Source organism: Rhinopithecus bieti, unplaced genomic scaffold (genome assembly GCF_001698545.2).
Source record: "Rhinopithecus bieti isolate Rb0 unplaced genomic scaffold, ASM169854v2 scaffold_1618, whole genome shotgun sequence".
Taxonomy (NCBI): domain Eukaryota; kingdom Metazoa; phylum Chordata; class Mammalia; order Primates; family Cercopithecidae; genus Rhinopithecus; species Rhinopithecus bieti.
In genome coordinates, this window is record NW_016803937.1 from 4,781,013 (window position 1) to 4,808,201 (window position 27,189).

Sequence of the window (27,189 nt, forward strand, 5' to 3'; positions counted from 1 at the left end):
TGACCAAGCAGACAAGCCACTGGCTCTGCTCGAGGATCTATGTACATATATATGTGTATCTATATGCATATGTGTATGTGTGCATGGATTTATGTATATGTGCATGCATATGTGTATGTGTATGGATATGTGTGTAGATATGGATATGTGTATGTGTGCATGTATTTATATATGTGCATGCATATGTGTATGTATATGCATATGTGCATGTATATGTACATCTGTATGCATATGTATATATGCATGCATGTGTATTATATGTATATGTGTGTATGTATGTGTGTATGCATATGCATGTGCATATGTATATGTACAAGTAAATGTATGTTCTAATCTCAACCCACGTGTCTCTCCATGTAAAGTGGGTGAGCAGGTGCGTGAGGCAAAGCCCTGCCTCTTGGGAGGAGCTGCCCTCACTGCTGTCTTCTAGGGTTTGGTCCAGTTCCTGGGGTGCATTCTGTGAGTCTGCTTTCTGTTGCGAAGGTTTTGTTAACTTTTTTTTTTTTTTTTTCGTCAGATTTTTTCAGGAGAAACAGCCAGCTAGTCTAGGAATGTGTGTGCATTGTGTGGGTGTGCGCGTCGTGTGCATGTGTGCCATGTGTGCTGCATGCTATGTGCTGCATGTGTTTGCGTGTGGTGGGTGTGTGTGCATGTGTGCACGTGCATGTGTGCCATGTGCTGTATGTGTGCATGTGTTGCTGCCATGTGTGTTTGTGTGTGCATGCGTGTGCATGTGTGTGTGCATGTGTGTTTGTGTGTGCATGCGTGTGCATGTGGACAGTTAACTCTTGAACGATGCAGGGGTTGGTCGTTGACCCCCCACACTGTCAAAAATTTTAGTATAACTTTTGGCTCCCCCAAAACTTAACTACTGATAGCCTACTGTTGACCAGAAGTCTTACCAATAACATCAACAGTCGATTAACACATGTTTTGTATGTAACATGTATTATATACTGTATTCTTACAATAATGTGACCCAAAGAAAAGAAATGTTATTAAGAAAATCATAACACATGATGGTGGCTCATGCCTGTAATCCCAATGCTTTGGAAGGCCAGGGTGGGAGGATCTCTTGAGTCCAGGAGTCTGAGACCAGTCTGGGCAACATAGTGAGACCCTATCTCTACAAAATTTTTTTTTAAATTAGCCAGGTGTGATGTTGTGTGCCTGTAGTCCTAGGTACTTGGGAGGCTGAGGTAGGAGGATCACTTAAGCCTAGGAGTTTGCAGCTACAGTGAGCTGTGATTACACCACTGCACTCCAGCTTGACTCTATCTCTTAAAAAAAAAGAAAGAGAAAATATATTTATTATTCATTAAGTAGAAATGGATCATCATAAAGGTCTTCGTCTTGGTTGCCTTCATGTTGCATAGACTGAGGAGAAGAATGAAGAGGTTTTGATGTCTCAGGGGCGACAGAAACAAAAGAAAATTCATGTAAAAGTGGACCACGCAGTTCATACCCATATCGTTCAAGGATCAGTTGTGTGTGTGTTTATATACAGATAGATAGATAGTTGAGAGATGGAGTCTTGCTCTGTTTTACAAGCTGGAGTGCAGTGACTCAATCAAAGCTCACTCTAGACTTCAACTCGTGGGCTCAAGCGAACCTTCCACCTCAGCCTCCAGAGTAACTAGGATTATAGGCATTGACCATCATGGCCAGATGCACACACACACACACACACACACACACACAGTGAGAGGGAGAGATAGAGAGACTGACTTTAGGTCAGCTGGCAGGCTAGAGACCCAGGGAAGAGCTGATGTTGCAGTTGATGTCTGAAGGCTGTCTGCTGCTCCCTCTTGCTCAGGAAGCTCAGACTTTTTTCTCTTACTGCCTACAACCGATTGGAAAAGGCCCACCCACATACTGGAGGGCAATCTCAAAATCCATCTATCTAAATGTTAATCGCATCCAAAAACACTTTCATAGAAACATCCACAATAATGTGCAAACACGGAGCTGTGTGCCATGGCCCAGCCAAGTTACACGCAACTGAATCACTACAGATGCATGAACCAAATCGAGATTTTAGATCTGCAAAATCAAAAGCCAGGCCTTGGGCTAGGCGCCGTGGTTCATGCCTGTAATCCCAGCACTTTGGGAGCTGAGGTGGGCAGATCACCTGAGGTCAGAAGTTCGAGACCAGCCTGGCCAACATAGTGTTGGCCGTCTCTACTAAAAATACAAAATTTAGCTGAGTGTGGTGGCACGTGCCTGGAATCCCAGCCACTTGGGAGACTGAGGCAGGAGAATCGCTTGAACCCGGGAGGCATAGGTTGCAGTGAGCAGAGATCACGCCACTGAACTCCAGCCTGGGCAGCAAAGCAAGACTCTGTCTCAAAAGAAAAAAAAAAAGTCAGGCCTTGAAACATAGCAGGCATATCATGCCACTGTCCTCCAGGGGGACGGACACCGAAAGGTCAGCTGGCCATGCTCTTTGATACGCTCATGGCATCTTTCAGTGGCGGGACAATCACTGAATCTTTGGTGGTCAGTGTTGGTGGGACACAGAAACCTTTTAGCTTCTGATTTCCCAGAGGTTTTTTTTTTTCTTTTTTCTTGAGACAGAGTCTTGCTCTGTCGCCCAGGCTGGAGTGCAGTGGCACGATCTTGGCTCACTGCAACCTCTGCCTGCGGTTCAAGTGACTGTTGTACCCCAGCCTCCTGAGTAGCTGGGACTACAGGTGCGCACCACCACGCCTGGCTAATTTTTTTGTACCTTTAGTAGAGACGGGGTTTCGCCACGTTGGCCAGGCTGTTCTCAAACTCCTGACCTCAGGTAATCTGCCCACCTTGGCCTCCCAAAGGTGGGAGGTGCTGGGATTACAGGCATGAGCCACCGCGCCTGGCTGATTTCCTAGAGTTTTATGTACACAGATACACAATCTCTGTATTCACTGACAGAGGAAAACGTGGACAGGGAGCCAGGGCCAAACAAACTTGATAAATCCTGGTTTAAGAAAAGTTAAATAGGTGTCTTTGATGGGACGTTTAAAGGCTGTGAAATACAAATGTGTTGATCGGGCACGATGGCTCACGCCTGTAATCCCAGCACTTTGGGAGGCTGAGGAGGGCTGATCACTTGAGGTCAGGAGTTTGAGACAAGCCTGGCCAACATGGTGAAATCTCATCTTTACTAAAAATACAAAAATAAGCCTGGCATGGTGGCAGGCATCTATAGTCCCAGCTACTTGGGAGGTTGAGGCAGGAGAATCACTTGAACCCAGGAGGCGGAGGTTGCAGTACACTGCCTGGGTGACAGAGCAGGACTCCATCTCAAAACAAAACAAAATAAAAAAACAAAAAAATATGAATGTGTTCTCCAATGTGAGTCTCCCAGAAGGGGAAAGTATCTCCAGAGCTCCCCACATGTTGCCTTACCACAAACTCCTTTAGGCAGCTGCTTGGTGGACCAGGGTTCTGCAGATCACACCCAGAGGAGCACTAATCTCCAACCATCTTATCCCATAGTGTGAGGAACTGAAATTGAATGAGATGAAGCCCTGGCCCAGGTGCATGTGACAGAGCCAAGGCTACAACTCACACTCCCTGACTCACAGCCCTGTGCTCGGTCCACATCACAGAGACTTGATTTAGGCTTCATCTAAATACAGGAGATGCAGAGTGAGGCCTTGCTGGAGGCCCATTAATCATGGGCCTTATATTGGAATCCAGGCCTCTTGAATTTCAGCTTGGAGCATAAAAAGGCCCACAACACTGGTACAGTCAGAAATACAGAACCACATTTAGGAGTTACATATTTTTAGCACCTCTAGATGCCTGCAAGAGTGGGGCCGGGGCCCCTGGGGGGATGAATCACACTATTGCAGCATGCCTGGTAAAAGGATCCCATCTGAATCGAGCATGAGGCCATGCTCAGAGCATGCTCGGAGCACACAGCCAGCGGATGCTAGAGACTTGTGCCACACCCCAGGCTTCCTGCTGCCATCAACAGGAACGGCACAGAGGAGGTGACTTTCTCAGGGAGGCAACAGGTGCGTGCCCCTGCAGAGGCTGACTCCAAGGCCTTTCCCAGGCTTCCCAAGGCAGAAGATTCAGACCAGGCTGTGCTTAATATGAAAGCAGCCCCATGGTTCAGGTTTTGGCCAGAGCAAGCCAGGCACAGCTGTTGGCTATGGGCAGGGACTCACAGCTTAGGAAGGTCTGTGGGTAGAGAATGGAGACAGATACCTTTGGAGAACAGTGGTTCTCAGACTTGAGCAGCCATCAGAATCACCAGGAGACGGCCAAGCAAGGTGGTTCACACCTGTATTCCCAGCACTTTGGGAGGCAAAGGTGGGTGGGTCACTTCAGGTCAGGAGTTCAAGACCAGCCTGGCCAACTTGGTGAAATCCCGTCTCTACTAAAAATATAAAAATTGGCTGGGCGCGGTGGCGCATGCCTGTAATCCCAGCTATTTGGAAGGCTGAAGCAGGAGAATCGCTTGAACCTGGGAGGTGGAGGTTGCAGGGAGCAGAAGTCATGCCACTGCACTCCAGCCTGGGCAACAGGGCAAGGCTCCATCTCAAAAAGAAAAAGAAAAAAAAGAATCACCGAGAGGGCTTGTAAACACACACATTGCCAGGCCCCCACCCCAGGAGCGGCTGATTCGGCTGGTGTGGGGTGGACCTGACAGTTTGCATCGCTAAGTTCCCACTGGTACTTAGCTGCTGTTCTAGGGACCACATTTTCAGGACTGCTGCTCTAGCGCGCCCCCTGGAGGATGCCCTGAGCTCTGCTCCGAGATGAAAGTTGTCTTCTTGTCTCACCGTTTTAATCCCAGTTTTAGAATCTAAGCAGGGAAGTTGAATTCCGCCTCTCACCCTGTAGCTACTAGGAGACCAATACACAGAACTCCGAGAATGGAGGGAAATATTGCTTTTTAAACAACTTTATTGAGATATCATTCGCATACTATACATTTCACCCAAAGTGTACGATTCAATTTTTTGTACAGTCACAGATGTGTGCAACCATCACCTAGTTTAAGAACATTTTCATCATCACAGAGATAAATACCGTGCCCTTGAGCTGTTGCTCCCCATCCTTCCTCGTCCCCACGCCAGCCCTAAGCAACCACGAATCTACTTTGTCTCTGAATTTGCCTGTTCTGACAAATTCTGGACAGTTCACAGAAATGGAATCATACAACATGTGGCCTTTTGTGTCTGGCTTCTTTCACTCAGCATCACGTTTCCAAGGTTCATCCATGTTGTAGCATGGATCAGAATTTAATTCCGTATTATGGACTGGATAATAGTCCGTTGCATGGACAGACCACATTGTGTTTATCCATGCATCCATTAATGGGCTTTGATTTCTGTGAATAATTGGTTATTTGTCAAAATTCATAGACGTGGACACACACACACACACACCCAGCAGCTGCCAAAGCTTTGCTTTGAAAACGAATCAGATCACCTCCTTCCTGAGCTCACAGCCTTCTGTGATATGCCAGCTCCCGTTTCTCACCACGTTCTCAGCACTTTGCTCCTCTAACTTGCTGCACATCCTTCCCCTGCAGAACTTTTTAAAAAAAGTCGTATTTTGAGATATTGCACAAACGAATGTACTAAAACCCACTGACTTGTATACACTGAAAGTATACAACGTAGGCCGGGCACTGTGGCTCACGCCTGTAATCCCAGCACTTTGGGAGGCCGAGGGGGGTGAATCACTTGAGGTCAGGAGTTTGACATCATCCTGGCCAACATGGTGAAACCCCGTCTCTAGTAAAAATACAAAAATTAGCCAGGTGTGGTGTCGGCGCCTGTAATCCCAGCAACTCGGGAGGCTGAGGCACGAGAATCGCTTGAACCTGGGAGGTGGAGCTTGCAGTGAGCCAAGATCGCGCCACTGCACTCCAGCCTGGGCGACAGAGCGAGACTCCGTTTCAAAAACAAAACAAAACAAAAAGGCCAGGCGCGGTGGCTCATGCCTGTAATCCTAACACTTTAGGAGGCCGATATGGGCAGATCACCCGAGGTCAGGAGTTCAAGACCAGCCTGGCCAACATGGCGAAAACCCATCTCTACTAAGAAAATACAAAAATCAGCTGGGTGTGGTGGCACGTGCCTCTATTCTCAGCTACTCAGGAGGCTGAGACAGGAGAATCGCTCGAACCCAGGAGGTGGAGGTTGTAGCGAACTGAGATCCTGCCACTGTATTCCAGCCTGGGTGACACATCAAGACTCTCGAAAAAATAATTTTTTTTTTTTTTTATAGAGTCAGAGGTCTGCCTGTGTTGCCCAGGCTGGTCTCAAACTCCTGGGCCCAAGTGATCCACCTACCTAGATCTCCACAAGTGCTGGAATTACAGGTGCGAGCCATTGCACCCAGCTCCTCCCGTGGTTTGCAGACAGGGTTCCAGGGTCAGGGAGGAGACACAGCTGACACCTCTCGCAGGGCCAGCAACCTGAACCTGGGGGAGTTTTTCTGATGGCCTCAAGGGGTGAAATGCAGCAAACCTGAGTCCCTGACTTCCCAGGAGGTGCTGGAAGAAGCCACGTGGCCTCTGCTCATTACACCTGTCACGTTTGCTCTGGGAGCCTTTGGCTGCCATGTAAGAAATCTAGGAGAGGTCAAGTGAAGAGACCAGAGAGAGCAAGACCAAAGTGAACAAGGAGAAAAAGAGAAAGAGACTGGAGGGCGGGGAGGAGAAGGGGAAGTGAGAAGGCAGGGAGACAGGGAGAGAGAAGAAAGGGAGAGGGAGATGCTGGAGGAGCTGTGTGTTCTCACTCACGCCTTCAAGAGCCACTACCTGTCCATGACTATGTGACCGTGCAGGAGCCTCAGTGGAGAGCCTCTGAGCCAAGCCCAGTCAACCCGCAGAGTCACCCACAATGATAAATATTGTTAGGAGCTGTGGCTTGGGGTTTGTTACTTCGCAATGAAGCACCTTCTCTCCTTGCTCGTGGCATTCTGGCTTCTGGGGACCACCTCTCCACCCTACCTGTGTCCAAGTCCTTGTCTAAGGTTCTGCATTGAAGAGAACCCAAACCAAGGCAACGACTGACTGGCTGGGGGGGGTGTTGGGGAAGACAATTCAGTTGGGGTAAGGTAATTAACCCGAGCTTAGGATTCTTCACCTGGAAAATCGGGGACTATCAACCTAACCTGAGATGCTTCTGAAGCAGATGCGAAAGAATCCAGGTGAGGAAGTCAGCACCTGGCAGTGGGTCCTGTTTGGGGCTCACTGGCTCAGAGGCAAATTATTATTATTTTTTTTTGAGACGGAGTCTCGCTCTGTCGCCCAGGCTGTAGTACAGTGGCCGGATCTCAGCTCACTGCAAGCTCCGCCTCCCGGGTTCACGCCATTCTCCTGCCTCAGCCTCCCGAGTAGCTGGGACTACAGGCGCCCGCCACCTCGCCCGGCTAGTTTTTTGTATTTTTTAGTAGAGACGGGGTTTCACCAGGTTAGCCAGGATGGTCTCGATCTCCTGACCTTGTGATCCGCCCGTCTCGGCCTCCCAAAGTGCTGGGATTACAGGCTTGAGCCACCATGCCCGGCCTCAGAGGCAAATTCTAACCACCTTACCAGGTGTTATGGCTGCGTAGGTACCCCTCCTGCACCCTCCCGATGCTGACCTGCCGAGGGGACAAGGAAAGGGTGCACAACCGTGCCTGGGCTTGTCTGCTGTCGGCCTTGCAAAACCCCAGCAAGACAGAGAAGCGCCCGAAGGAAAACAGAGCTGGTTCTTATAGTATAGTGATTGCATTTTTTCTGATAAAGATAGCACACCTTTTGTCATAAGCTGTTTCCCTTGGTTTCTGTGTTTCTTTTCTAATCAAATTACCCCAGTTGACACACATTTAAGCAAATAGTTTCATTTCAGGTACGGGGACTTAGCACTGCAATCAAGGATCTGAATGAAATTCCTGGCAAAATACAGTAATTAGAAACACAATGAAAGCAGAATTGAAATGTCCCAGCCACCCCACAACACTAAAAGGAAGTCTGGTTAATTTCCAAATTATATTTAGGATCAACATGCAAGGGGTTCTTTTTCATACGGGCAGAGAAATTAGGACCAGAGATCATTACAATAACCACACAAGACTAGGAATGTAATTATAAAATAAACCATACCCTAGCAAGCAAATTATTTTAATGTGTTTCAAGAATTGAATACTTTGTATGGAATTAAAAACAGAGAAAAAAGCAACGTGCAGAAAATTAATTAAAAAGAGTTAAGACACAGAAACTTCGAATGTCATAAAATTACAAATACAAAAGCAACAAATTAAAAAACATACACGATTGCAGATTTCAGTAACATCAGTAGCCAGAACATACCCAATGAATCACTTAATCATCAGATATCTCGCTGATTTTGAAAAGGGGCTAGTGGTTGATGACTTAACCTCAATCAATCCAAAGGACAGGACTCTTTCCTTACATTACAAGCAATCTGTAAAGATGGCTTTAAGTAACTGTGAAAAGGTGGAGTGTCTTTTCTCAAAGGAAACAGACAAGGAAGGGGTTATCCGCCCCCCCCCCCCCCCCAACTACCGAAATGTGTACATTCATTCAACTCTGGTAACTAAGGCAACCAAAGGACAATTTCTTTTCTTTTTTTGAGACAGAGTCTTACTCTGTCACTCAGGCTGGAGTGCAGTGGCGCAATCTCAGCTCACTGCAACCTCTGCCTCCTGGGTTCAAGTGATTCTCCTGCCTCAGCCTCCCGAAGAGCTGAGATTACAGGCGACCATGACTGTCTAATTTTCGTATTTTAGGAGAGACGGGGTTTCACCCTGTTGGTCAGGGTGGTCTCGAACTCTTGGCCTCAGGTGATCCGCCCCCCTCGGCCTCCCAAAGTGCTGGGATTACAGGTGTGAGCCACCGCGCCCGGCCCCAAAGGACAATTTCTTGAGACCCCCACACACCTTCAGAACCACACATTCTATTCATGTTAAAAACAACAAGAAATTAACAACCTCTAAAGCTAAGGACAATGATTCTGTAAAGTGCAAGAATGGTTCATTGTTTCTGCTTTTGTGGATTTCACGTTAAGAATACTTTAAAAGAAAGGGTGGACGGGAGTAAACCAGGACCCCAGTCATATATTTGATCAAGAAATGACCCGTATGGCAAAGGTGAGACGTGGACCGGCCCTCAGGTGTCTCTCCAAGTCTGTGCACACCACTGAGGTAGGAGCTCTGGAAGAAATGCAGACCCTCTCAAGGGAGTTAAGGTTTCCTCTTGCCAAATCAGCTGGGGGCCTGAGACAGTCATACCCCTGGGCTGGGTGCAACTTTGCATGCAGCTTCACGAAACTCTACAGCTGCACCGCCTCAGCGACGGAGAAGGGCAAGATCCGAGACAAAGCCACATGAGGCGAGGTCCTGGTGCGGACCACTGGCCATCTGTTGTCCAGCACAAATCAAGGGGCCGGAGGAAGGGGATGAGGTGGAAAACCCCCGTCAGACATTCTACAAAACAGTTATTAGCAAATTGTATCAAAAAGTATCAAAACATTTCAAAAAACTCTAAAAATTGCCAGGCTTGGCAGATGCGCAGGACAGGGTCTCCAAGTGCCCGTGGCACTGTCCTATATTCCAGGCATTTATCCTGGAGGCCAGGATGCCACCTTCCCCCCTCCCCTCCCCTCCGGGGCACTCAGAATCCACAGAGACACCAGGGGGTCCAAACCTTATCTGCAGCTGCCCCTCCCGGTTTGGGACAAGTGGACAGGGTTCCAACCACGAGCTCTGAGAGCCACAAGGCCCATGAGATGCTGCTGCACCATGGAGGACCAGGGTGAGGGATGAAGGTCGGTGACTCTACAGGGGATGTGGGGGGTGGGGGTATGGCAGGGCTCCCTTCACTTCCCACATTGCTGCAAGTCACTGAACGATCACTTGGCTTAGGGGTCGAGGTACACTGAACCACAGGTGAACACACCTGAGCTCACAAAGTAGGACCCTGGACCTCAGAGGATGGACCCCACTTCCCCTCAGCATTTGGGTGCCCATCTCAAAGCTGAATATCCCGTAGGTATAAATACACACGTGGTTCTGCTCAGAGCAAGGTCTGAAGTCCCACTTGATAGCCTCAATAAAATGGCAGAACAATGAAAATACCAATTGCGTGCTAAGTACAGTCAGTTGATAAAATAATCTCTGTGCATTTTAAACAGCAGGAAGTTTGCTCTAAGCAACAAGGGTTCATCAGCTTTCTACTCCCTCCCTTCTGTTATTCTAATACAGTTATGTCTTCAGCAAACAGCTTTCCAATTTGGGTGACGACCAAACTCCAAACTTACAACTAATATGAAGTTACAACTCTAATTCTTCAGAAATGAGAAAAGTTCAAACCTCAAAAGAAGTCTGCCATGCTTATTTTGAAATATTAAAAAAAAAAAAAAAAAAGGTCCAGGTGTCTTCAAAATTCAAGCAGAACAGCTTGAAACACTTGACAGTTTAACATGATGACACATGTGGCTGTTTCCATCTCAAAATGGCAGCCTGCAAGCACCTGTGCCTTTATCACTAGTTTAAAACCCCACTGTTGTGAGGTTCAAATGGCCACCGCATAGGTACAGCCCAAACTCTGCCCATTTGAGTTAAAAACCATTTCATTCTTTTGAGACAGGGTCTCACTCTGTTACCCAGGTAAGAGTGCAGTGGTGTGATCATAGCTCACTGCAGCCTCAACCTGCCAGGCTCAGGCTCCTACCTCAGCCTCCCAAGTAGCTGGGACTACTGCATGCCCCACCATCCCTGGATAATCTTTTGTAATTTTTTTGTAGAGATGGGGTTTTGCCATGTTGCCCAGGCGTGGTCTCTTTCATTTTCAGTTAGACTGCACAGAAGGGTGAATTTTCAACTTAAAAAGACAAGTCACAAAAACCTGGCCCAGGTACCACCACTGGGCACTCTTGTGCCCATCCATTGACCACAGACAAGCTCAAAAACCTTTCCTGTCACAGTGTAGCCACCATCAAATATTAGAAATTGGCTCACACGATGAAACTCGTTTATCCTCCCTTCAAAGGAGTGCTCCCAACCTTAGTAACATTAGATTTTAGGCCATGTAAATTACAAAACCACCTTAATAGTATCGGGAGAGACATCACAAAATATTAGGCGCAGGATGTCGTATGTACTCACGAGGCACAAGAAAATCAGAATAGAGGCCAGAAGCTCACACATTTCCAGGGACAAGTCCCAGAAGCAAAACGTAAGACCTGGCTTAGGCTAAAAACCAATGGCTCTCCTCTCCCCAAGGTCCAAGCTCTCCCACTCCCCAAACCACTCACAGAGTCTATGTGCTCTCCCCAACCTGCCCCGAGATTCAGGCCAAACAACTGCCCATTTGTTCATGACCCAGGCTGAGCTGGGGAGAACAGCCCACGTACACCACACCCTGCCTTCTGAGGGGTCTACAAGCAATAAAACCTTTCCCAGAATAGGAAGTGGGTAAGCTATCCCAAAGTTGGCAGAAGTTCTGCAAAACATGTTTTGTGGGGGTCTGGGACCAGGTATGAGACAAAAGAGTTTTAGGCTCCGAGAAGTTTGGAAATGCTGGGCTGAGACTCCTCAGAGCCTTCCACACACCGGAATGCTGCAGCGCTCCAGGAAGAGTTTCCAGCCTGTTGCTCTGTTTGTTTGCATGCCTTGCAGAACCTCTCAACAGTTTGTAAGCCTCCGGGGGCTTCACATGCAAATAACTAGCTAGCTAAATATGCAGACTGCCTTCCTCACCAACCACGGAGGGCAGGAACTTGAAGCTTTCAGTCCCCAAAATGCTCTGCTCTCTCCTGGAAGGCTCCGGAAACAGACCAGTGAGAACCACAGTAAACCCTGAAGGGAAGAGAAAGGAGGTGCAGCAAAGCAGCAGCAGAAATGAAAATAAAAGTTAACTAAGATTTGTTTTCCTAGTCTAATATCAATCTTCACACACTGATCCTCAGCCACTCGAGCAGCCGAGAGCCCTCTTAAAGGGCAAACGACGCCGAGACCTGCTCTCGGAACTGTCTGCAGGAAGACTGGCGTTAGACTAGGGTTTGAGATTAAGCACATCGTGAAGTTTACTGATCTCTGCCATCAGATCTTGGGTGAGGTACAGCTCATTCATGCCTTCCTTGGCTCATGCTTAAAACCCATCACACTCCTATCCTCCCATAGTTCTGTGCATTTCTCATCCACTCGGGCAGCTAGGAGCCCTCTTAAAGGGCAAGCGACCCTGACACCTGCTCTAGGAACTGTTAGCAGGAGTCAGTGCAGGCCAGCTCCGCATCCTTAAGGGGATGCCATCCGGGTATGAACAGCTCAGAGGCTGAATGGCCCTATCACCCGGGAGGAGCCTGGAGGGTATTCCATCTAACCCTGTGGCTAAAGCGGGGGGAGGGGGATGAGGGAACACATGGACTTGTTCGAGAATTTTCCCAGCAGCACGAAACTCCTTAGAAGCAGAAAACTGGGGCAGGACCTGGCGTGGGAGTCAGGGAGACCTCCACTGCCTTCTCAGGGATCCACACGTTGTCCTCTGAGCAGGAGCTTTCAACAGCTCCTCAAGATAGAGTCATAGAGAACAATGGCAAATTCCATAGCACTTGCTTTCTCTTTCCTGGTAAATAAACAGATTCGGGAGCTCAGTACATCAGTAATATAAAAGACAGTGGGTTCAGAAAAGAAAAATAGAAAAGGAAAAAAAATGCACAAATTACAGAAAATATTCATAACAAGCTTCACCTTTTTTCGTTTTTGGTTACCTGTAACGTTTTAGAATTCAAGAAGGTTTCCAATGAGGAAAGATGGAATTATTCAGAAACAAATTTCACCTGATAAGGAGAACAGCTCCCCAGCAGGAAGTCACCACGTCTCACCTGACAGTCCAGCGAGCTGCGTGGTCCCTGGTCACTCCCTCAGTCACCCTCGTGGGGGTCTCTGTGCACTCATTTATAAAACAAACACATTCGACCTTGCATGTCATTCCCAGATGTGGCTGAAGCCCAGAATTCCAAGAACCAGTTAAAATACAGTTTCTGGGCACCACCTCATCCCCGTTCCTGGTGGTTTTGGATTCCGTAATTCTGAGCGGGGCTCAGGAATCTGTATTCTTAAAAGCTCAGCCAGGTTTGGGGAGGCTTGGACTAGGTGATCTAAGAGATCCCTTTGAGGCCCCAAGCTTCACTACAGAAATTTCTGTGTAACCCCCATGCCAGCTACTCTCAGGGAGACGGTTAGCAAGGACCCATGAGGAATTGTAACATGGGGCAAAGACCTGCAAAGATACAAGGGGCTGCTCGCTGCCTGGGCCCAGGGTTAGTTATTCGAGCAAGATATGTAAAGTTACACAGAGTATTTAATTGGTTACTGTGATATCATAGAAATACCAAGAATCATAAAAGTAAAAAAAGCTGCTAAGTTGTACATAATGTTTCCGGAATACTAAGAAGTTGCTGCTGGTCTACAGAGCCCTGGGATAGGATGGTGAGGATGGTCCCAGGAGGCGCAGCTGGGGTCACTGGCCCCGGTCCTGGTGCCTCTTGCCTTTGCCTTTCTTCTTCTTGTCCTCTGGCCTCGGCTCCAGGGCGCAGACACAGGCGGACCCACCAGCGATGGCCTTGGGCAGGTCGACGCCCCTGCTCCACTTGTCAGCCTCTCGGTCGTACACCTGCACGGTCTTGGAGAAGGCGGTGTTCTCCCAGCTGTAGCCGCCCAGGATGTAGATGCGGCCCTCCCACACCGCCACGCCCGACTCGCTGTTGGCGTGCAGCAGTGGCGCCACGCGGGTCCACTGGTTGCACTGCGGGCTGTAGGCCTCCACGCCCAGCACGTCGAAGCGCTCCATGGACTCAATGTTGTCGTCGCTGCCCCCGATGGAGTAGATGCTGTCGCCCAGGCTGCACATGCTGTGCCAGCCGCGCGCCGTGGTCATGGGCCGCCGCTCCTCCCACACGTCTGTCCGGTGGTCGTAGCACAGCAGGTTCTTGCGGTAGGGGCCGATCTGGTAGTCGTGGCCCCCAGAGATGTACACGAAGTCTTTGTAGATGGTGCCCGCGTGGCCGTACGTGAATCTGCAGGGTCAACAGGCGGAGACAGAGAGAGAGCTCAGGGCTGTGCCAGACTTACCCTCCCTGCGCCACGGAACAGCCTGCAGTCTTAGGGGGCCATGAGGATTTAAGAATACAGCACCCCACAAACACTCTATAGACAGCAGACGTCATTAGCAAAGACATGGCGGGGCGGGGCGGGGCGGGGAAGTGGACAGCTTTGCAGTCAGGCCACCTGGGCCAGAACCCAGCTCCACTCTCTCTGAGTCTCCCTTGCCCCATCTGGGAAATGGGAATAATCGCAGGACCATCACCCCTTTCACAATGGCTGGAAATGACAAGAACAATGAGCCAGCAGGCACACACACACCCAATGAATCACCCATCAGAGAGGAGTAACGGCATACAGTCCAATTCTAACTGTGCTGGCACTCGGGAAAAGTTTTGCTTAAAACCGTAGAGACAGCAAAATCAGTGGCTGCCAGGGGCTGCAGGGAGAGGGGAGGGAGGGATGGACAGGGCACGCACAGAGGGGGTTTAGGGCAGTAAAATGATTCTGCGTGAGGCTGTAATGGTGGATTCATGCTGCTTTGTGTTCCTCAAAATCCACAGAACTGTGCCAGGAAGTGGGAACCCTGATGTAAACCAGGGCCTTTAGTGAATAAGAAAGGATCAATATGGCCAGGTGCAGTGGCTCACGCCTACAATCCCAGAGCTTTGTGAGGCCAAGGTGGGCGGATCACTTGAAGACAGGAGTTCGAGACCAGCCTGGCTAACATGGCGAAATCCTGTCTCTGCTAAAAATACAAAAATTAGCTGGGCGTGGTGGCAGGCGCCTGCAGTCCTAGCTACTCAGGAGGCTGAGGCAGGAGAATTGCTTGAGCTCAGGAGGCGGAGGTTGCAGTGAGCCGAGATTATGCCACTGCACTCCAGTCTGGGCGACAGAGAGAGACTCCGTCTTAGAAAAACAACAACATGAGTGCTTACCCCGCACACTTCTAACTCTTGGGGGCACCTGGATGTATTCCACAGCAAAGACTGGTTCAGAAAGTGCACTGCTGGGTGTGGCAACAGGGAACTGGTGGAAAAAATGGTGTGCACCTTCTGCTAATCCCATGGAGATAATAAATGCTCGATACATGCACACCGGAAGGCAGGCGAGACTGAGGAGGGTGAGGCGGCCACCCTGGGGCACTCCCTGCATGTGGGCGCAGCTTTTCCGAGCAGCACCGCATCTGCTCTGCACAACGGTGCTGTGGGGTGGGTACGATTATCGTCTCCCTCTACAGAGGAGGAACTAAAGGCTGAGCGGGGTGAAGACCCGGTGCTTGAGGCTTAGATCTAGCACAGATAACCCCATCTCTTCGAGCTCCTCCTGCCCAAGCTCAGGGAGATCCTCAGGTCAGGCCCTCACCCTCTGAAACTCAGCGACCGCACAGACTCAGCCACGGAGGGATGTCCGTCTTGGCGGCAGAGCTGACCCTTGCCCTAAGTCTGAAACTGGAGCCCGGACTGTGCCCCACCACGCCCTCTGCCCCTCACGGTGTACCCACTCTTCCTGACAAGACAGAATATTTCGTTCCTTGAATTGGAGGCCAACATGCCCAGAAAGTGAGGCACGTGGACTGAACTATGTCCCATAAAAACATCCCATTTGGAGAGCCTTCCACCAAGCCCCAGATCACCTTGGCAAGCCGGCCACATAGGACCAGGAGTCGGTCTTCGGACTGTACGTCTCTACCGAAGAGAGTGCTCCATTCTCATTCCGGCCACCGACGGCCACCAGCATGTCTTCGATGGAAGCAAGGTAGAAATCCACACGGCGCTGGTTCATGGAGGCCACCTGTGGAGGTGAGATACCTGTACCTTCCCTTCCCCGAACCCGGGACAGCATCAACATCTGGCGCTGCATTTCCCAAATGTGTCTGCGGAACACACAGTCCCGGAGAATGTCCGGGAAAGGAAACTGCACCTGAATAAAGGGGGCTTCTTCAGGCGGGAGCTCTGAGCCCCTGAGGTTTCCCCAAGACGCTCTGAATTCCCGAAAGTGGGATGGAGACGCTCTGAGTCCCCAAAAGGGGTATGGAGACGCTCTGAACCCCCACACTCGTCTGGTCATGTGGTCAGCCTCGTGGACGGGAACTCTGTGGGTCACAGGAGTCAGAATTGCTGATCTAGTGGCTTTCTGAAATAAAAACTCATCGTTTCCCTCCCGGCATCAGATTTGTAAAGTCAGTGCTGCTCTGTTACTCCTGTTAACAGAGCAGGATGTGACATTCGACAGGAAGTTAAACAGAAGAGGCTGGGTGCAGTGGCTACGCCTGTAATCCCGGCACTTTGGGAGGCTGAGGTGGATGGATCACCTGAGGTCACGGAGTTCAAGACCAGCCTGGCCAGCAGGATGAAACCCTGTCTCTACTAAAAATATAAAAATTAGGCAGGCGTGGTGGCGGGCACCTGTAATTCCAGCTACTCGGTAGGTTGAGGCACCAGAATTGTTTGAACCTGGGAGGCGGAGGTTGCAATGAGCCGAGATTGTGCCACTGCACTCCAGCCTGGGCAACGGAACAACTCTGTCTCAGAAAAAAATAAATAAATAAAAGTAGAAACTTCTTTTTTTTTTTAAACAAATCCAAGCCAAACACACAGGGAGCAAGAACAAGTCCCCGCGGGAGGCGAGGTTCAGGCCGCCGCTGCTGCCAGGTCTCGGGGAGGAGGGTCCAAAGCCAGGGACCCTGTCCAGTGGTGAGACTTCGACCTTGGAGGGCGGTCTCAGATTTCTGAGAGTAAAATCAAAAGGTCAGCTGGAGTCCATTCTGTGTTTTGAGCTAAGAACAGCACTGAGTGGGCGCGAAGCTGAGGTGTGAGAATAAAGGCTGAGACGGACTGTCCCGGGGGAGCGGGTGGCTGGAGAGCGCTCCCAGCAGAAAGGAGACACTTTCCCTATGCCAGGGGCTTGCCAATCAACATGAGCTATTGCACTCCCTGTCCCCCATGTATTCCCAGAAGGGGAATCCAAAATGTGGAGAGGACAAGAAACTAAAATTTCCCAGCTATGACTTAGCCAGGCTGGGATGAGACCTCAGGTCTGACATCAAGGCCCACGCCTTTCCCAGAATCAGGCCACAATGCGTGCCCAGGGCCAGGTGTGAGCCCTGGTGGCCTCCTTTAACTATCTCCCAAAACGCTTCCAGAGGAGCCCCACAGAGACTCCAGGACCTGGGGACCTTGAACCATGGAACAAACATCTAGACCCATGCTACTGTCCAACAGGGCAGCTACACCTCGTGTGGCCACACACACTTGCACATCAATCAGTTAAAGTGAAATGAAATTGAAAATTGGCTTCTTCAGTCACACTGGCCACATTTCAAGTGCTCAGTCGCCACATGTGGCTGTGGCTACCATATCGGGAAGTACAGACACAGACCCTTCCATCTGCACAGAAAGCCCCACCAGGCAGCGCAGCTCTGAACCACGGCGGACCCCTCGAAGGGGGTGGGTCAGCTCTCCCTCTCCCTGTCCAGGGTGTAGGCCCACGGTATGCTGCTCGCCACTTATCGTCACACCTCATTCAGAAGCAGGATAGTGGCTGTCAGGGCCCCAGAGAGGTAAGGAAAGTCAAGGCTAGGTTAAGGAAACCGAGAGAGTCCTCAAGAGAAAAGAAATAATCCGGCTTTAATCTCACCTTGATCCACTGTTTACAGCGGGGGTCATACCTATAAAGAAGATTGGAGGCCGCGTCCCCTCCGTTGTCCCGTGAGAAGCTGCCACCGGCGATGAAGATGAAACCCCCCAGCACCGCGACACAGTGGTGGCTCCGCCGGGCGGGCAGCGGCGTCTCTTTGACCCACTGCTCGCTCTTGGCGTCCAGGTAGCAGGTGTCGTCACTGAGCTCCAGACACCGCTCGGAGACCTCGCCGCCCACGAACAGCAGGCGCTCCTGGTTGGTGCGCAGCGCCGTGCGCTTGGTCTGCATGACGGGCTGGGCCGCCAGGTTGTTGTGGTAGCGCACGGCCTCCTCGATGAAGCCCTCGCAGTTGGCCTCCTTGGGCAGCAGCGAGCACACGGCTGGCTTGACGCGGTGCAGCAGGTCGTTCTTGGGGATGAGCGGGAAGTGGATGTTCTCCAGCACCTGGCGGGCGTGGGCCTCGCGCTCGGGCTGCTGCGTCAGCCACTGCAGGGCGGCCTGCAGGAGGTCGTGCTCACACTCCCGCTGCACCTCGCTGCTGCTCAGGTAGACACACAGCTTCTGCATGGAGACGTTCTGCAGGAAGTCGGGCGTGAAGGACAGCGTGCCGAAGTGGTTCAGGATGAAGCCATCGATGAAGGCGTCAAGCCGCTTGAGGCTGTAGATGGAGGCCAGCTCCTGCAGGTACAGGTAGTTGTCCTCGCTCACCTCCTGTTCCAGGTACTCACAGCAGAAGTCTACCACCGTCCAGATCTGTAGCAGGTGGGCCGTCTCCAGGACATAGTCAATGTTGCCACCATCCAGCACCAGCTCCCCCCCGTACAGGAAGTCCACCACGGCCTTGAGCCCGATGTAGGAGGCGCCGATCAGCTCCACCTCCTTCTGGAAAGCTTCCCGCATGCCAATGGTGAACATGGAGTTGAAGTAGTCGCTGCACACGGCCAGCAGGTTGCGGTGGGCTGGCACACGCTGCTCATCGGCCACCAGGACAATGTCGCAGAAGAGGCCGCGGAGTCGCTGCTCGTTCAGCCGCTGCAGCACCGTGCTTGAGTGGTCGGCCCAGCGGTATACCTGGCCAGAGAAGACACATCAGAAACGGCACAGCAGCCTGCTCAGCCCTGGTCCAACCCAGTGGGTCCTGACCAGTATTTTCAACAAAATAAAATTGAAGAAAACAGGAAATAGAATACTGCATCAGAGGGCATTGCAGGAAGTACAGGTGTTTCTTTCTTTTTTTTTTTGAGACGGAGTCTCGCTCTGTCGCCCAGGCTGCAGTGCAGTAGTGCAATCTTGGTTCACTGCAAGCTCACTTCGCCTGCCGGGTTCACGCCATTCTCCTGCCTCAGCCTCTTGAGTAGCTGGGACTATAGGCGTCCGCCACCACACCCGGCTAATTTTTTTGTATTTTTAGTAGAGACGGGGTTTCACTGTGTTAGCCAGGATGGTCTCGATCTCCTGACCTCGTGATCCACCTGCCTTGACCTCCCAAAGTGCTGGGATTACAGGCGTGAGCCACCGCGCCCAGCTCGGGGTTTGAGACCAGCCTGGCCAACATGGTGAAACCTTCTCCTACTAAAAATACAAAATTTAGCCAGGCATGGTGGCGTGTGCCTGTAATCCCGGCTACTCAGGAAGCTGAAGCAGGAGAATTGCTCGAACCCAGGAGGCGGAGGTTGCAGTGAGCCAAGATCACACCACTACACTCCAGCCTGGGAGACAGAGCAAGAACTCCATCTCAAAAACGAAAAACCAAAAAACAAAACAAACAAACAACAAACAAAACAAACCAAAAAAACCCCCCAAAACCAAACAAGACAACAATTCAAGCCGGGCATGGTGGCTCCTGCCTGTGATCTCAATGCTTTGTGAGGCTGAGATGGGAGAATCACTTGAGGCCAGGAAGTTTAAGACCTACCTGGGCAACATAGCGAGATTCCTGTCTTTACAAAATATTTAAAAATTAGCCGGGCATGGTGGCATTCGCCTGTAGACCCAGCTACTCAGGAGGCTGAGGCAGAAGGATCGCTCAAGCCCAGGAGCTTGAGGCTGCAGTGAGTCATGATTGCGCCACTGTACTCCAGCCTGGGCAACAAAAAGAAATCCTGTCTCTAAATTAATTAATTAATTAATTAATTAATTAATTCAACATAGGGAGAAACAGATAACTGAAAACTATCACATAGATAGATAGCTGGTCTATTCCAGGGCGACTGAGGTAAAGAATTGGCTGGGCACTCAGCCTGAAGACGGGAAATGTGGTGGGAGGAGGAAAACTGACCGAGGGCTATTAGGTATTAGCAGCTATGTGGTTCAACTTATTTATTTATTTATCTTTTTGAGATGGGGTCTCACTCTGTTGCCCAGGCTGGAGTGCAGTGGCACGATCACAGGTCACTGCACCCTGGACCTCCTGGGCTCAGGTGATTCTCCCACCTCAGCCTCCTGAACAGCTGGGACCACAGGTGTGTGCCAGCACGCCCGGCTAATTTAAAAATTTTTTTGTAGAGACGAGGTCTCACTATGTTGCCCTTGACCTCCTGGGCTCAAGTGATTCTTCCGCCTTAGCCTCCTGAGTAACTAGGACTACAGGCACACACTACCACGCCCATCTGATTTTTATAATTTGGAGGGACAGGGTCTCCCTAAGCTGCCCAGGCTCTGAATTCTTAAAAGTTACTTCTTAGCATGTGTCCTACAGCAGTGGGTTTTATTTTTTTCTTCCCTTTCGAATCTTCTTTTTGTTGCCATGCATGCAGTTGTCATTGAGACACTTTATTTCCCTGTGGTTATTTCCACATCCAGTCAATTCAAACAGCAACTTCTCTGTCCATGTTACAGGAGCAGGCCGCGTTCTCACAACCTGTGGAGGATGCCACACAGATACGATTTGGCATTTCCTTCCGAGTTCAGAGGGCCAGGCTGATCCGCTCTTCCACTCCAGGCTGGCTTTTCAGTTCATAGGTCACATGCATGGAGATCTCTATTTATCCTGGTTACTCGCAGAGAGAGCCAGGCTGGCCTATACTGGGCTTTTAAAGTCTTTCTCATTTTTAGAAACAGGGTCTTGCTCTGTTGCCCAGGCTGGCATGCAACAGTAGATCAGAGATCACTGTAGCCTGAAACTCCTAGGCTTGGCCAGGCATGGTGGTCATGCCTGGAATCCCAGCACTTTGGGAGGCCGGGGTGGGCGGGTCACCTGAGGTTAGGAGTTCGAGACTAGCCTGACCAACATGGTGAAAACCCGTCTCTACCAAAAATACAAAATTAGCTGAGTGTGGTGGCGGGCGCCTGTCATCCCAGTTACTCGGGAGGCTGAGGCAGAAGAATCACTTGAATTCCAGAGGCGGAGGTTGCAATGAGCCATTGCACTCCAGCCTGGGCAACAAGAGCAAAACACTATCTCAAAAACAAAACAAAACAAAACAAACAAAAAAACCTCCTAGTCTCTAGCAATCCCTCTGCTTCAGCCTCCTTGGCAGCTGGGACTACAGGTGTGTGCTGCCATGTCCAGCTATTTTTTACTTTTATTTTTTGTAGAAATGGGATCTCACTACATTGCCCAGGCTGGTCTTGAGCTCCTGAGTTCAAACAATCCTCCTGCCTCAGCCTCCCAATGTGCTGGGATTACAGGTATAAGCCAGCGTGCCAGGTCTCAGCTTCTAATTATGCAGGAATGGTCTGTGCCTCTACGGACACTGACGGAGGCCCCTCTTGGGTGCGAGCTGAAGGAAGGAAATTAAAAAGTACTACAGTGGCTGGTGATCAAGTCATAGCACAGGCTTAGTGGCCTGAGAGATGCAAGTGAGGGCATGAGGCGGCCATCTGCCACCCGGGGCCCCTGGCTGTCTCCATGCTGGTGAGAGTGCTGACCTACCATGCTCAGATGGAGATACACACAACCCCAGACTGCAGTGTAAAAAGGGAAAGAGCCCAGAGGGTGGGACTGGCGAAAGCCCCAGTGAATGGCTGCAGCGGGGAGCCACGAGCTCCAGTGAGCTGGGGCAGGGGGCAAGAGCACTGTTGTTTCCAAAACTGGGTTTCTGTTCTAAGTGGGCTGGAATGATGCTGTACCCGGCTACAATCAGCTGCAATCTGCTGCTGGTGTTTTAGCACAGCTGCATAAACGACAATTTTCCAAAAACAAAGGCACATGATTTCCCTTATTTTTTTATTTTATTTTATTTGGGGGGGGATACAGAGACTCCCTCTGTTGCCCAGGCTGGAGTGCAGTGGCTCGATCTCGGCTCACTGCAACCTCCACCTCCCGAGTTCAAGTGATTCTCCTGCCTCAGCCTCCCAAGTAGCTAGGATTACAGGCATGTGCCACACCCGGCTAATTTTTAATTTTTTTTTTGGACAGAGTTTCACTCTTGTTGCCCAGGCTGGAGTGCAATGGTGTGATCTCGGCTCACTGTAACCTCTGCCTCCCAGGTTCAGGCGATTCTCCTGCCTCAGCGTCCTGAGTAGCTAGGACTACCGGCATATACCACCAAGCCTGGCTAATTTTGTATTTTTAGTAGAGACAGGGTTTTGCCATTTTGGCCAGGCTGGTCTTTAACTCCTGACCTCAGGTGATCTGCCTGCCTCGGCCCCCCAAAGTGCTGGGATTACAGGCATGAGCCACTGCTCCCAGCATACATATATTTATTTATTTCAGTAGAGACGGGGTTTCACCATGTTGGCCAGGTTGGTCTCGAACTCCTGACCTCAAGTGATCCACCCACCTCAGCCTCCCAAAGTTCTAGGATTCCAGGGATGAGCCACTGCGCCTGGCCAATGTATCAATTTTAAAGGGACATTGGTAACAGAGTTTCCGCATTTCAGGTAACTTAGAAGCTCCAACCTACAGCAGTCTCTGATGATATGAGTCCTGTTCATTTCTCTATTTCCTATTTTAGTGCCTTAATCAAATGCAAGGCCGAGCAGAGGGAGAAACTCAGGTTGTCAGGGGCTTATACCTGGGAGGAGGCAGCAGGTACAGGGTATTAGATGTGGAAAAAGAATTTAGCATTAACATGGAACAACACTTTTTTTTTTTGAGACAGGGTCTTGCTCTGTCACTTAGGTTGGAGTACAGTGGTGCGATCATAGCTCACTGCAACCTCTACCTCCTGGGCTCAAGTGAGCCTCCCACCTCAGCCTCCTGAAGAGCTGGGACTACAGGTGTATGCCACCATGCCTGGTTAATTTTTGTGTCTTTTGTGGAGATAGGGTTTAGCCATGTTGTCCAAGCTGGTCTGAAACAAGCTGAGCTTATGAGATCCTCCGGCCTTGGCCTCCCAAGGTGCTGGGATTCCAGGCGTGAGCCACTGTGCCCGGCTGAGCAACACGTCTTAGGGCAGACAGGTGAACAGTGTGGTCACACAGTGGGAAGATGCCAACATGCTGGAATGCACAATCTACCACTATAAACTAAAGCAGCAACACGGGTGAGGCTCACGGGCACAATGTCGTGCAAAAGAAACCACACACAAGAGTACCCGACCTCGGATCCCATTTAGATAAAGTTCAAAAGCAGAGCAAACAACAGCGGTGGGGTTGGGACAGTGACTATCTTGAGTGTAACAACTGGGAGGGTTTGGTAGTATTGTATCTTGCCCATCTGGGTGCTGGTGACATAGGTGTGTTTAATGTCTAGAAATTCATGGGTACACTTTTTAAGAATAAAACGTTAGAAACAGGCCAGTCATGGTGGCTCACGCCTGTAATCCCAGCACCTTGGGAGGCCGAGACAGGCAGGTCATGAGGTCAAGAGATCAAGGCCATCCTGGCCAACATGGTGAAACCCCGTCTCTATTAAAAATACAAAAACTAGCTGGGCGTGGTGGCACGCACCTGTAGTCCCAGCTACTCAGGAAGCTGAGGCAGCAGAATCGCTTGAACCTGGGAGGCAGAGGTTGTAGCTAGCCAAGATCACACCACTGCACTCCAGCCTGGGCAACAGAGCGAGACTCTGTCTCAAAAAAAAAGAAAAAAGAAAAAGAAGAAAAAAGAGTTAGAAACATAATCCAGTGATACAGAATCCTAGTCCTAAGAGATTCAGTTCAGAGAAAAACAAACTCAGGGTCCTGGTGTCAAGGGACAAAGATTTCCAGTGCTGTCAAACTTAGAAAGCAGCAGTGTCTCCCAAGCCAAGCTCCAAAACAAAGCCCTTTTGCGCAAGCGGCGAGACCTCTCTGGGTTTTCACATTTGATAAAGCTGGGTTTGGCAGGAACCTTCCTGGGGAACTCACGTGAGAATAGGAGGTAATTTCTCAGGAGAACCAACCTCTCTTGAAAATGACAGCCAGCTTTCCTTTTAGAATCTGTAGAATCTCTTTTCCCCCTTTTTCTCAACTCTGTAGGTTGCTCCCAGCTCCCTTCATCTAAAGAAGCGTTTCTGTACCTTTTTTCATTATTGCCCCCCAAGAAGGCTTTTAAGATTTTTTTCACTCATAGCCTCCCCAGCAAAATTTTAACATCACAGATGCACTGTATGTCTGCTCATGTACTGTATGTATAATTGTGTCTTATGCACAAAAGGAGTAAAATTCCTCCCACCCACCCAAGAACCAATTTTCTCCCACTTCAGGGCAATATCACACTCATTGAGAATCCATGATCTGAGGTAACCATAAGATTTAATCTCCAAAAGCGACACCTCTAAAGAACTGAGGGCATTACGAATATCTATAACGAGGAGACAGGTTACCAGGAACCTCAAACCAATGGCTCTCCCCATCTTTACCAATAGCAGCTGTAGGGACAGGAGTTTGTGGAAAGTATAGCAGCCAGGTCTGGCTCTTGGATTTTAATGTGGCAGGTGGGAACAGGCTGCATATTTCTAATTAGAACTCCCTCAGCAGCCTGACTCTGGGGAACTCACCCTCACTTGCTCTTGGGTTCCAGGGAATCATGACCAGGGAAGAGGACTCCAGGTCCTTGGCGTCCGGGTACACAATGTGTTGCCCTCACCCTAAGATAGAAGGCTGGGTTCTCAATGGACCTGTCCATGGAGTTTTTGAGCCCCAAAGCGGGCATGGGAATCCCAGTTTTTTTCCTGTCCCATCCACCTCCTTGGGTTGATGAATGAGTCAAGTTGTCACAAAGAGAAAGCTCTGGGATGTCACACTGAAAAACGAAGACGTCTGGCCATAGTGTCTCTAACATCCCTCACACTTCCCACTCTCTGATTTTATGACAATTTCCGCTCCTTGCCCATTTCCACCTTTACTTGTCATTCAGGAGACTGGCAACACCAATGACAAAAAAAATCAGTCTGTGATTAGAAATGAGTGAATGAGAAAAAGGATCACACTTCTTAGGCAATTTGCACAGGTGGTGAGTGAACATTCACAGACCTTGGATGATTCGCTGATCTTGTATGGCCGACACACTCGCGTCTGCCTGCTTCCCTCCATCATTAGAGATCTCAGCCCTAGGAGAAGAACAGGATTTCTGAGCATGCAGTCATAACTCTCGCTCATTCATTAATTTCAGGCTCTGCTAGCAGATACCAAGGACGACAGTGAAAACAGTCACACGGAGGAAGGAGGGAGGGAGGACCGTGCACTACAAAGAACTCTTTTACACTGAGTTGAGAACTCACCGGATTGTTAGAATTGGACAAAACATTTAACTTGCATTCCTCTATCATCTAAAATCTGACATCGTCATTTAGTTCACTTCCTACAAATAATTACCTTTTGGCTACACCGAGGTTATAATGATAAGTTATAATTTTGGAGCCCAGACTACAGCCTTAGAACCAAGCTAACGACTTACATGTGCCATCTCATTTAACCCCCACAAAGATTACACTTGGCCAGGCTGATATCGCTTATCCCATTTCACACATGAGGATACTGATCTCATGGTCACAAAGCTAGTAAGTGGCTGAGAATCACACCTGGGTCTGTCCAGCTTCAAAACCTGGATCCATCACCATGACACGCTGCTGAATGAGGCCTGGGGTTCGAGAGTATCACACTTTAAAAATATGATACAGGTGAGGATGTGGTACAGAGATGACTACCATGTACACAGCACATTCTAGACACACTGTCCCCAAGTGCTTCTCTGTGGCTTCACTCACTTAGTCCCCATTGCAACCCCATGAGGCCAGCATTGTGACTGGAGGATGCTGAGAGCAGTGAGGTGAAATAACCTGCCCGGTGTCACACAGCTGGGAACTGGCAGAATTGGGATTCCAGGTCAGGGAAAAGTCCATGCTCTTAACTCTTAGGCTACACTGCCTGGCTTTTGGAGGGGGGATCACTGCGGGCAGAGTTAGGCTTTGGTGTGGCTGGTGGGAAGGGGGGAGCGGCAGGTGCTTCAAGGATGGAGGGGAACACAGAGAAGGGACTTTGCCAACTAATACCAAGTCACACACTGAAACTAAGGTTTTAAAGAGGATTTCCCCCCCCTGCTATTTGAGTTCAGGAGAAGAGTTTGTTACCTATTGAACACACAGTCTTTACTAATAAAGAACAACGTGACAAGAAGTCAGCACTGTTCTTAGATAATTGGGGACACAGGGAAGGCACTCCAGTGTTCCCATGGAAGGAATGAATTCGGGCACAGTCCGTCCTGTGGAACTCCCCTAGGGAGAGAAGGGACAACGAGATTCCTCTTGACAAACTAGAAACTTTGTGACAACGACAAGCTGTTCCCATTCCCGGCCCTCCTGACTACCCCTAGGATGCTGAAGAGCCCAGAGAGGGAACAGAAGAAACCCAGCTTTCATGCAGTTCCCACCGCAGACCCGACTTCATTCCACCTTCACCCCTTGAGACAGGTGCCACCGTCGTTCCCACAGTGAGACCTGGCGCTCGGGTGCCCCAGGGGGGGTTGCCCAAGGTCACAGAGCAGCAAGCAGCAGGTGCCTCTCTCTCCACCGCCCCAGGCAGCCTGCCCGGGCTCAGCCAGGCCCTCTAACGCTCAACGCTTTCTTTTCTAGGCCAAGATACCTAGAGAGAGTTCCCGGGGCCGGAGGCTCCCTGCTGTCTCCTGCAAGTGCGTGGGGGTGGGGGCTGATTTCCACGCGTGTTGGATGTCAGCGGCCTCCGACGCTTTTTGGAAGCAGGTGAAGGGTCAAGGCCACCCACACACACAGTGACAATCCTAAGTCACTGGAAAAGGTCTTCCAGTAAACATGGGAACGCAGGGCCCCGTCTGGACGTGGGGGGGCTCCCAGGGAGCCTCCTTCCCAAGCTCCCTCCCGACCTCAGCGTTGGAGAAAGCGACACTGCTGACACCGGCTCGCCGCGGGGTCTCCGGGGAAGCCGCTGTCGTTCGCTCGGACCCCGCAACCCAGGCGGAACTCAGCGCAACGGCCGCCCAGGCAGGCTCCAGCCGGCGGCGAGGAGGGAGGCGGAGGCGGAGTCGGGACGGCCCGGAGCGGGGGCCACTCACCTGCCACGCGCGGGGCGGAACGCACAGGCCGCACCTGTGTCACCTGCGGGGCGGCGGCCCCTCCCCTGGCCTCTTCCCCAGTCGCGGTGCCCCACT

The 27,189-nt window shown here is 50.3% G+C and overlaps 2 protein-coding genes across 5 annotated transcripts; both read right to left on the reverse strand.

The window, feature by feature from the left end:
* Positions 1 to 7,970: 7,970 nt before the first annotated feature.
* LOC108520041 (uncharacterized) lies at positions 7,971 to 12,874 on the reverse strand. Its single transcript, XM_017859308.1, has 2 exons — positions 11,212 to 12,874; positions 7,971 to 9,792 (listed from the first exon to the last, which is right to left on the reverse strand). Exons 1-2 carry the CDS (start codon positions 11,467 to 11,469, stop codon positions 9,499 to 9,501), a joined length of 552 nt encoding a protein of 183 aa, XP_017714797.1. The 5' UTR covers positions 11,470 to 12,874; the 3' UTR covers positions 7,971 to 9,498.
* Positions 12,875 to 13,300: 426 nt separating this feature from the next.
* On the reverse strand, positions 13,301 to 27,183 carry KLHL36 (kelch like family member 36). 4 transcript variants are annotated; one of them, XM_017860730.1, is made up of 6 exons: positions 27,094 to 27,183; positions 25,041 to 25,117; positions 17,729 to 18,771; positions 15,982 to 16,153; positions 15,695 to 15,852; positions 13,301 to 14,033 (listed from the first exon to the last, which is right to left on the reverse strand). In XM_017860730.1, the coding sequence occupies exons 2-6, from the start codon at positions 25,101 to 25,103 to the stop codon at positions 13,478 to 13,480; spliced, it is 1,992 nt and encodes a 663-aa protein (XP_017716219.1). In that variant the 5' UTR covers positions 25,104 to 25,117; positions 27,094 to 27,183; the 3' UTR covers positions 13,301 to 13,477. The 4 variants fall into 4 exon arrangements, with proteins under 4 accessions (XP_017716219.1, XP_017716228.1, XP_017716237.1 ...); XM_017860739.1 differs by lacking the exon at positions 27,094 to 27,183 and adding an exon at positions 26,905 to 27,052; XM_017860748.1 differs by lacking the exon at positions 27,094 to 27,183 and adding an exon at positions 26,649 to 27,052.
* Positions 27,184 to 27,189: the final 6 nt, after the last annotated feature.

Bases quoted from the DNA above. Each gene is read 5' to 3' on its own strand.
- KLHL36 (XM_017860730.1), bottom strand. From the start codon at position 25,103: ATGATGGAGGGAAGCAGGCAGACGCGAGTGTGTCGGCCATACAAGATC. The intron at 15,853-15,981 runs GTGCAGTTTCCT...TCACCTCCACAG, and splicing joins AAGAAGCCCCCTTTATTCAG to GTGGCCTCCATGAACCAGCG. The intron at 14,034-15,694 runs GTGATCTGGGGC...TTGACCCTGCAG, and splicing joins TATGTGGCCGGCTTGCCAAG to ATTCACGTACGGCCACGCGG.
- LOC108520041 (XM_017859308.1), bottom strand. From the start codon at position 11,469: ATGTTTTGCAGAACTTCTGCCAACTTTGGGATAGCTTACCCACTTCCT. The intron at 9,793-11,211 runs TAGCCTAAGCCA...CATCCCCTGTAG, and splicing joins AGAGGAGAGCCATTGGTTTT to AGTCACCGACCTTCATCCCT.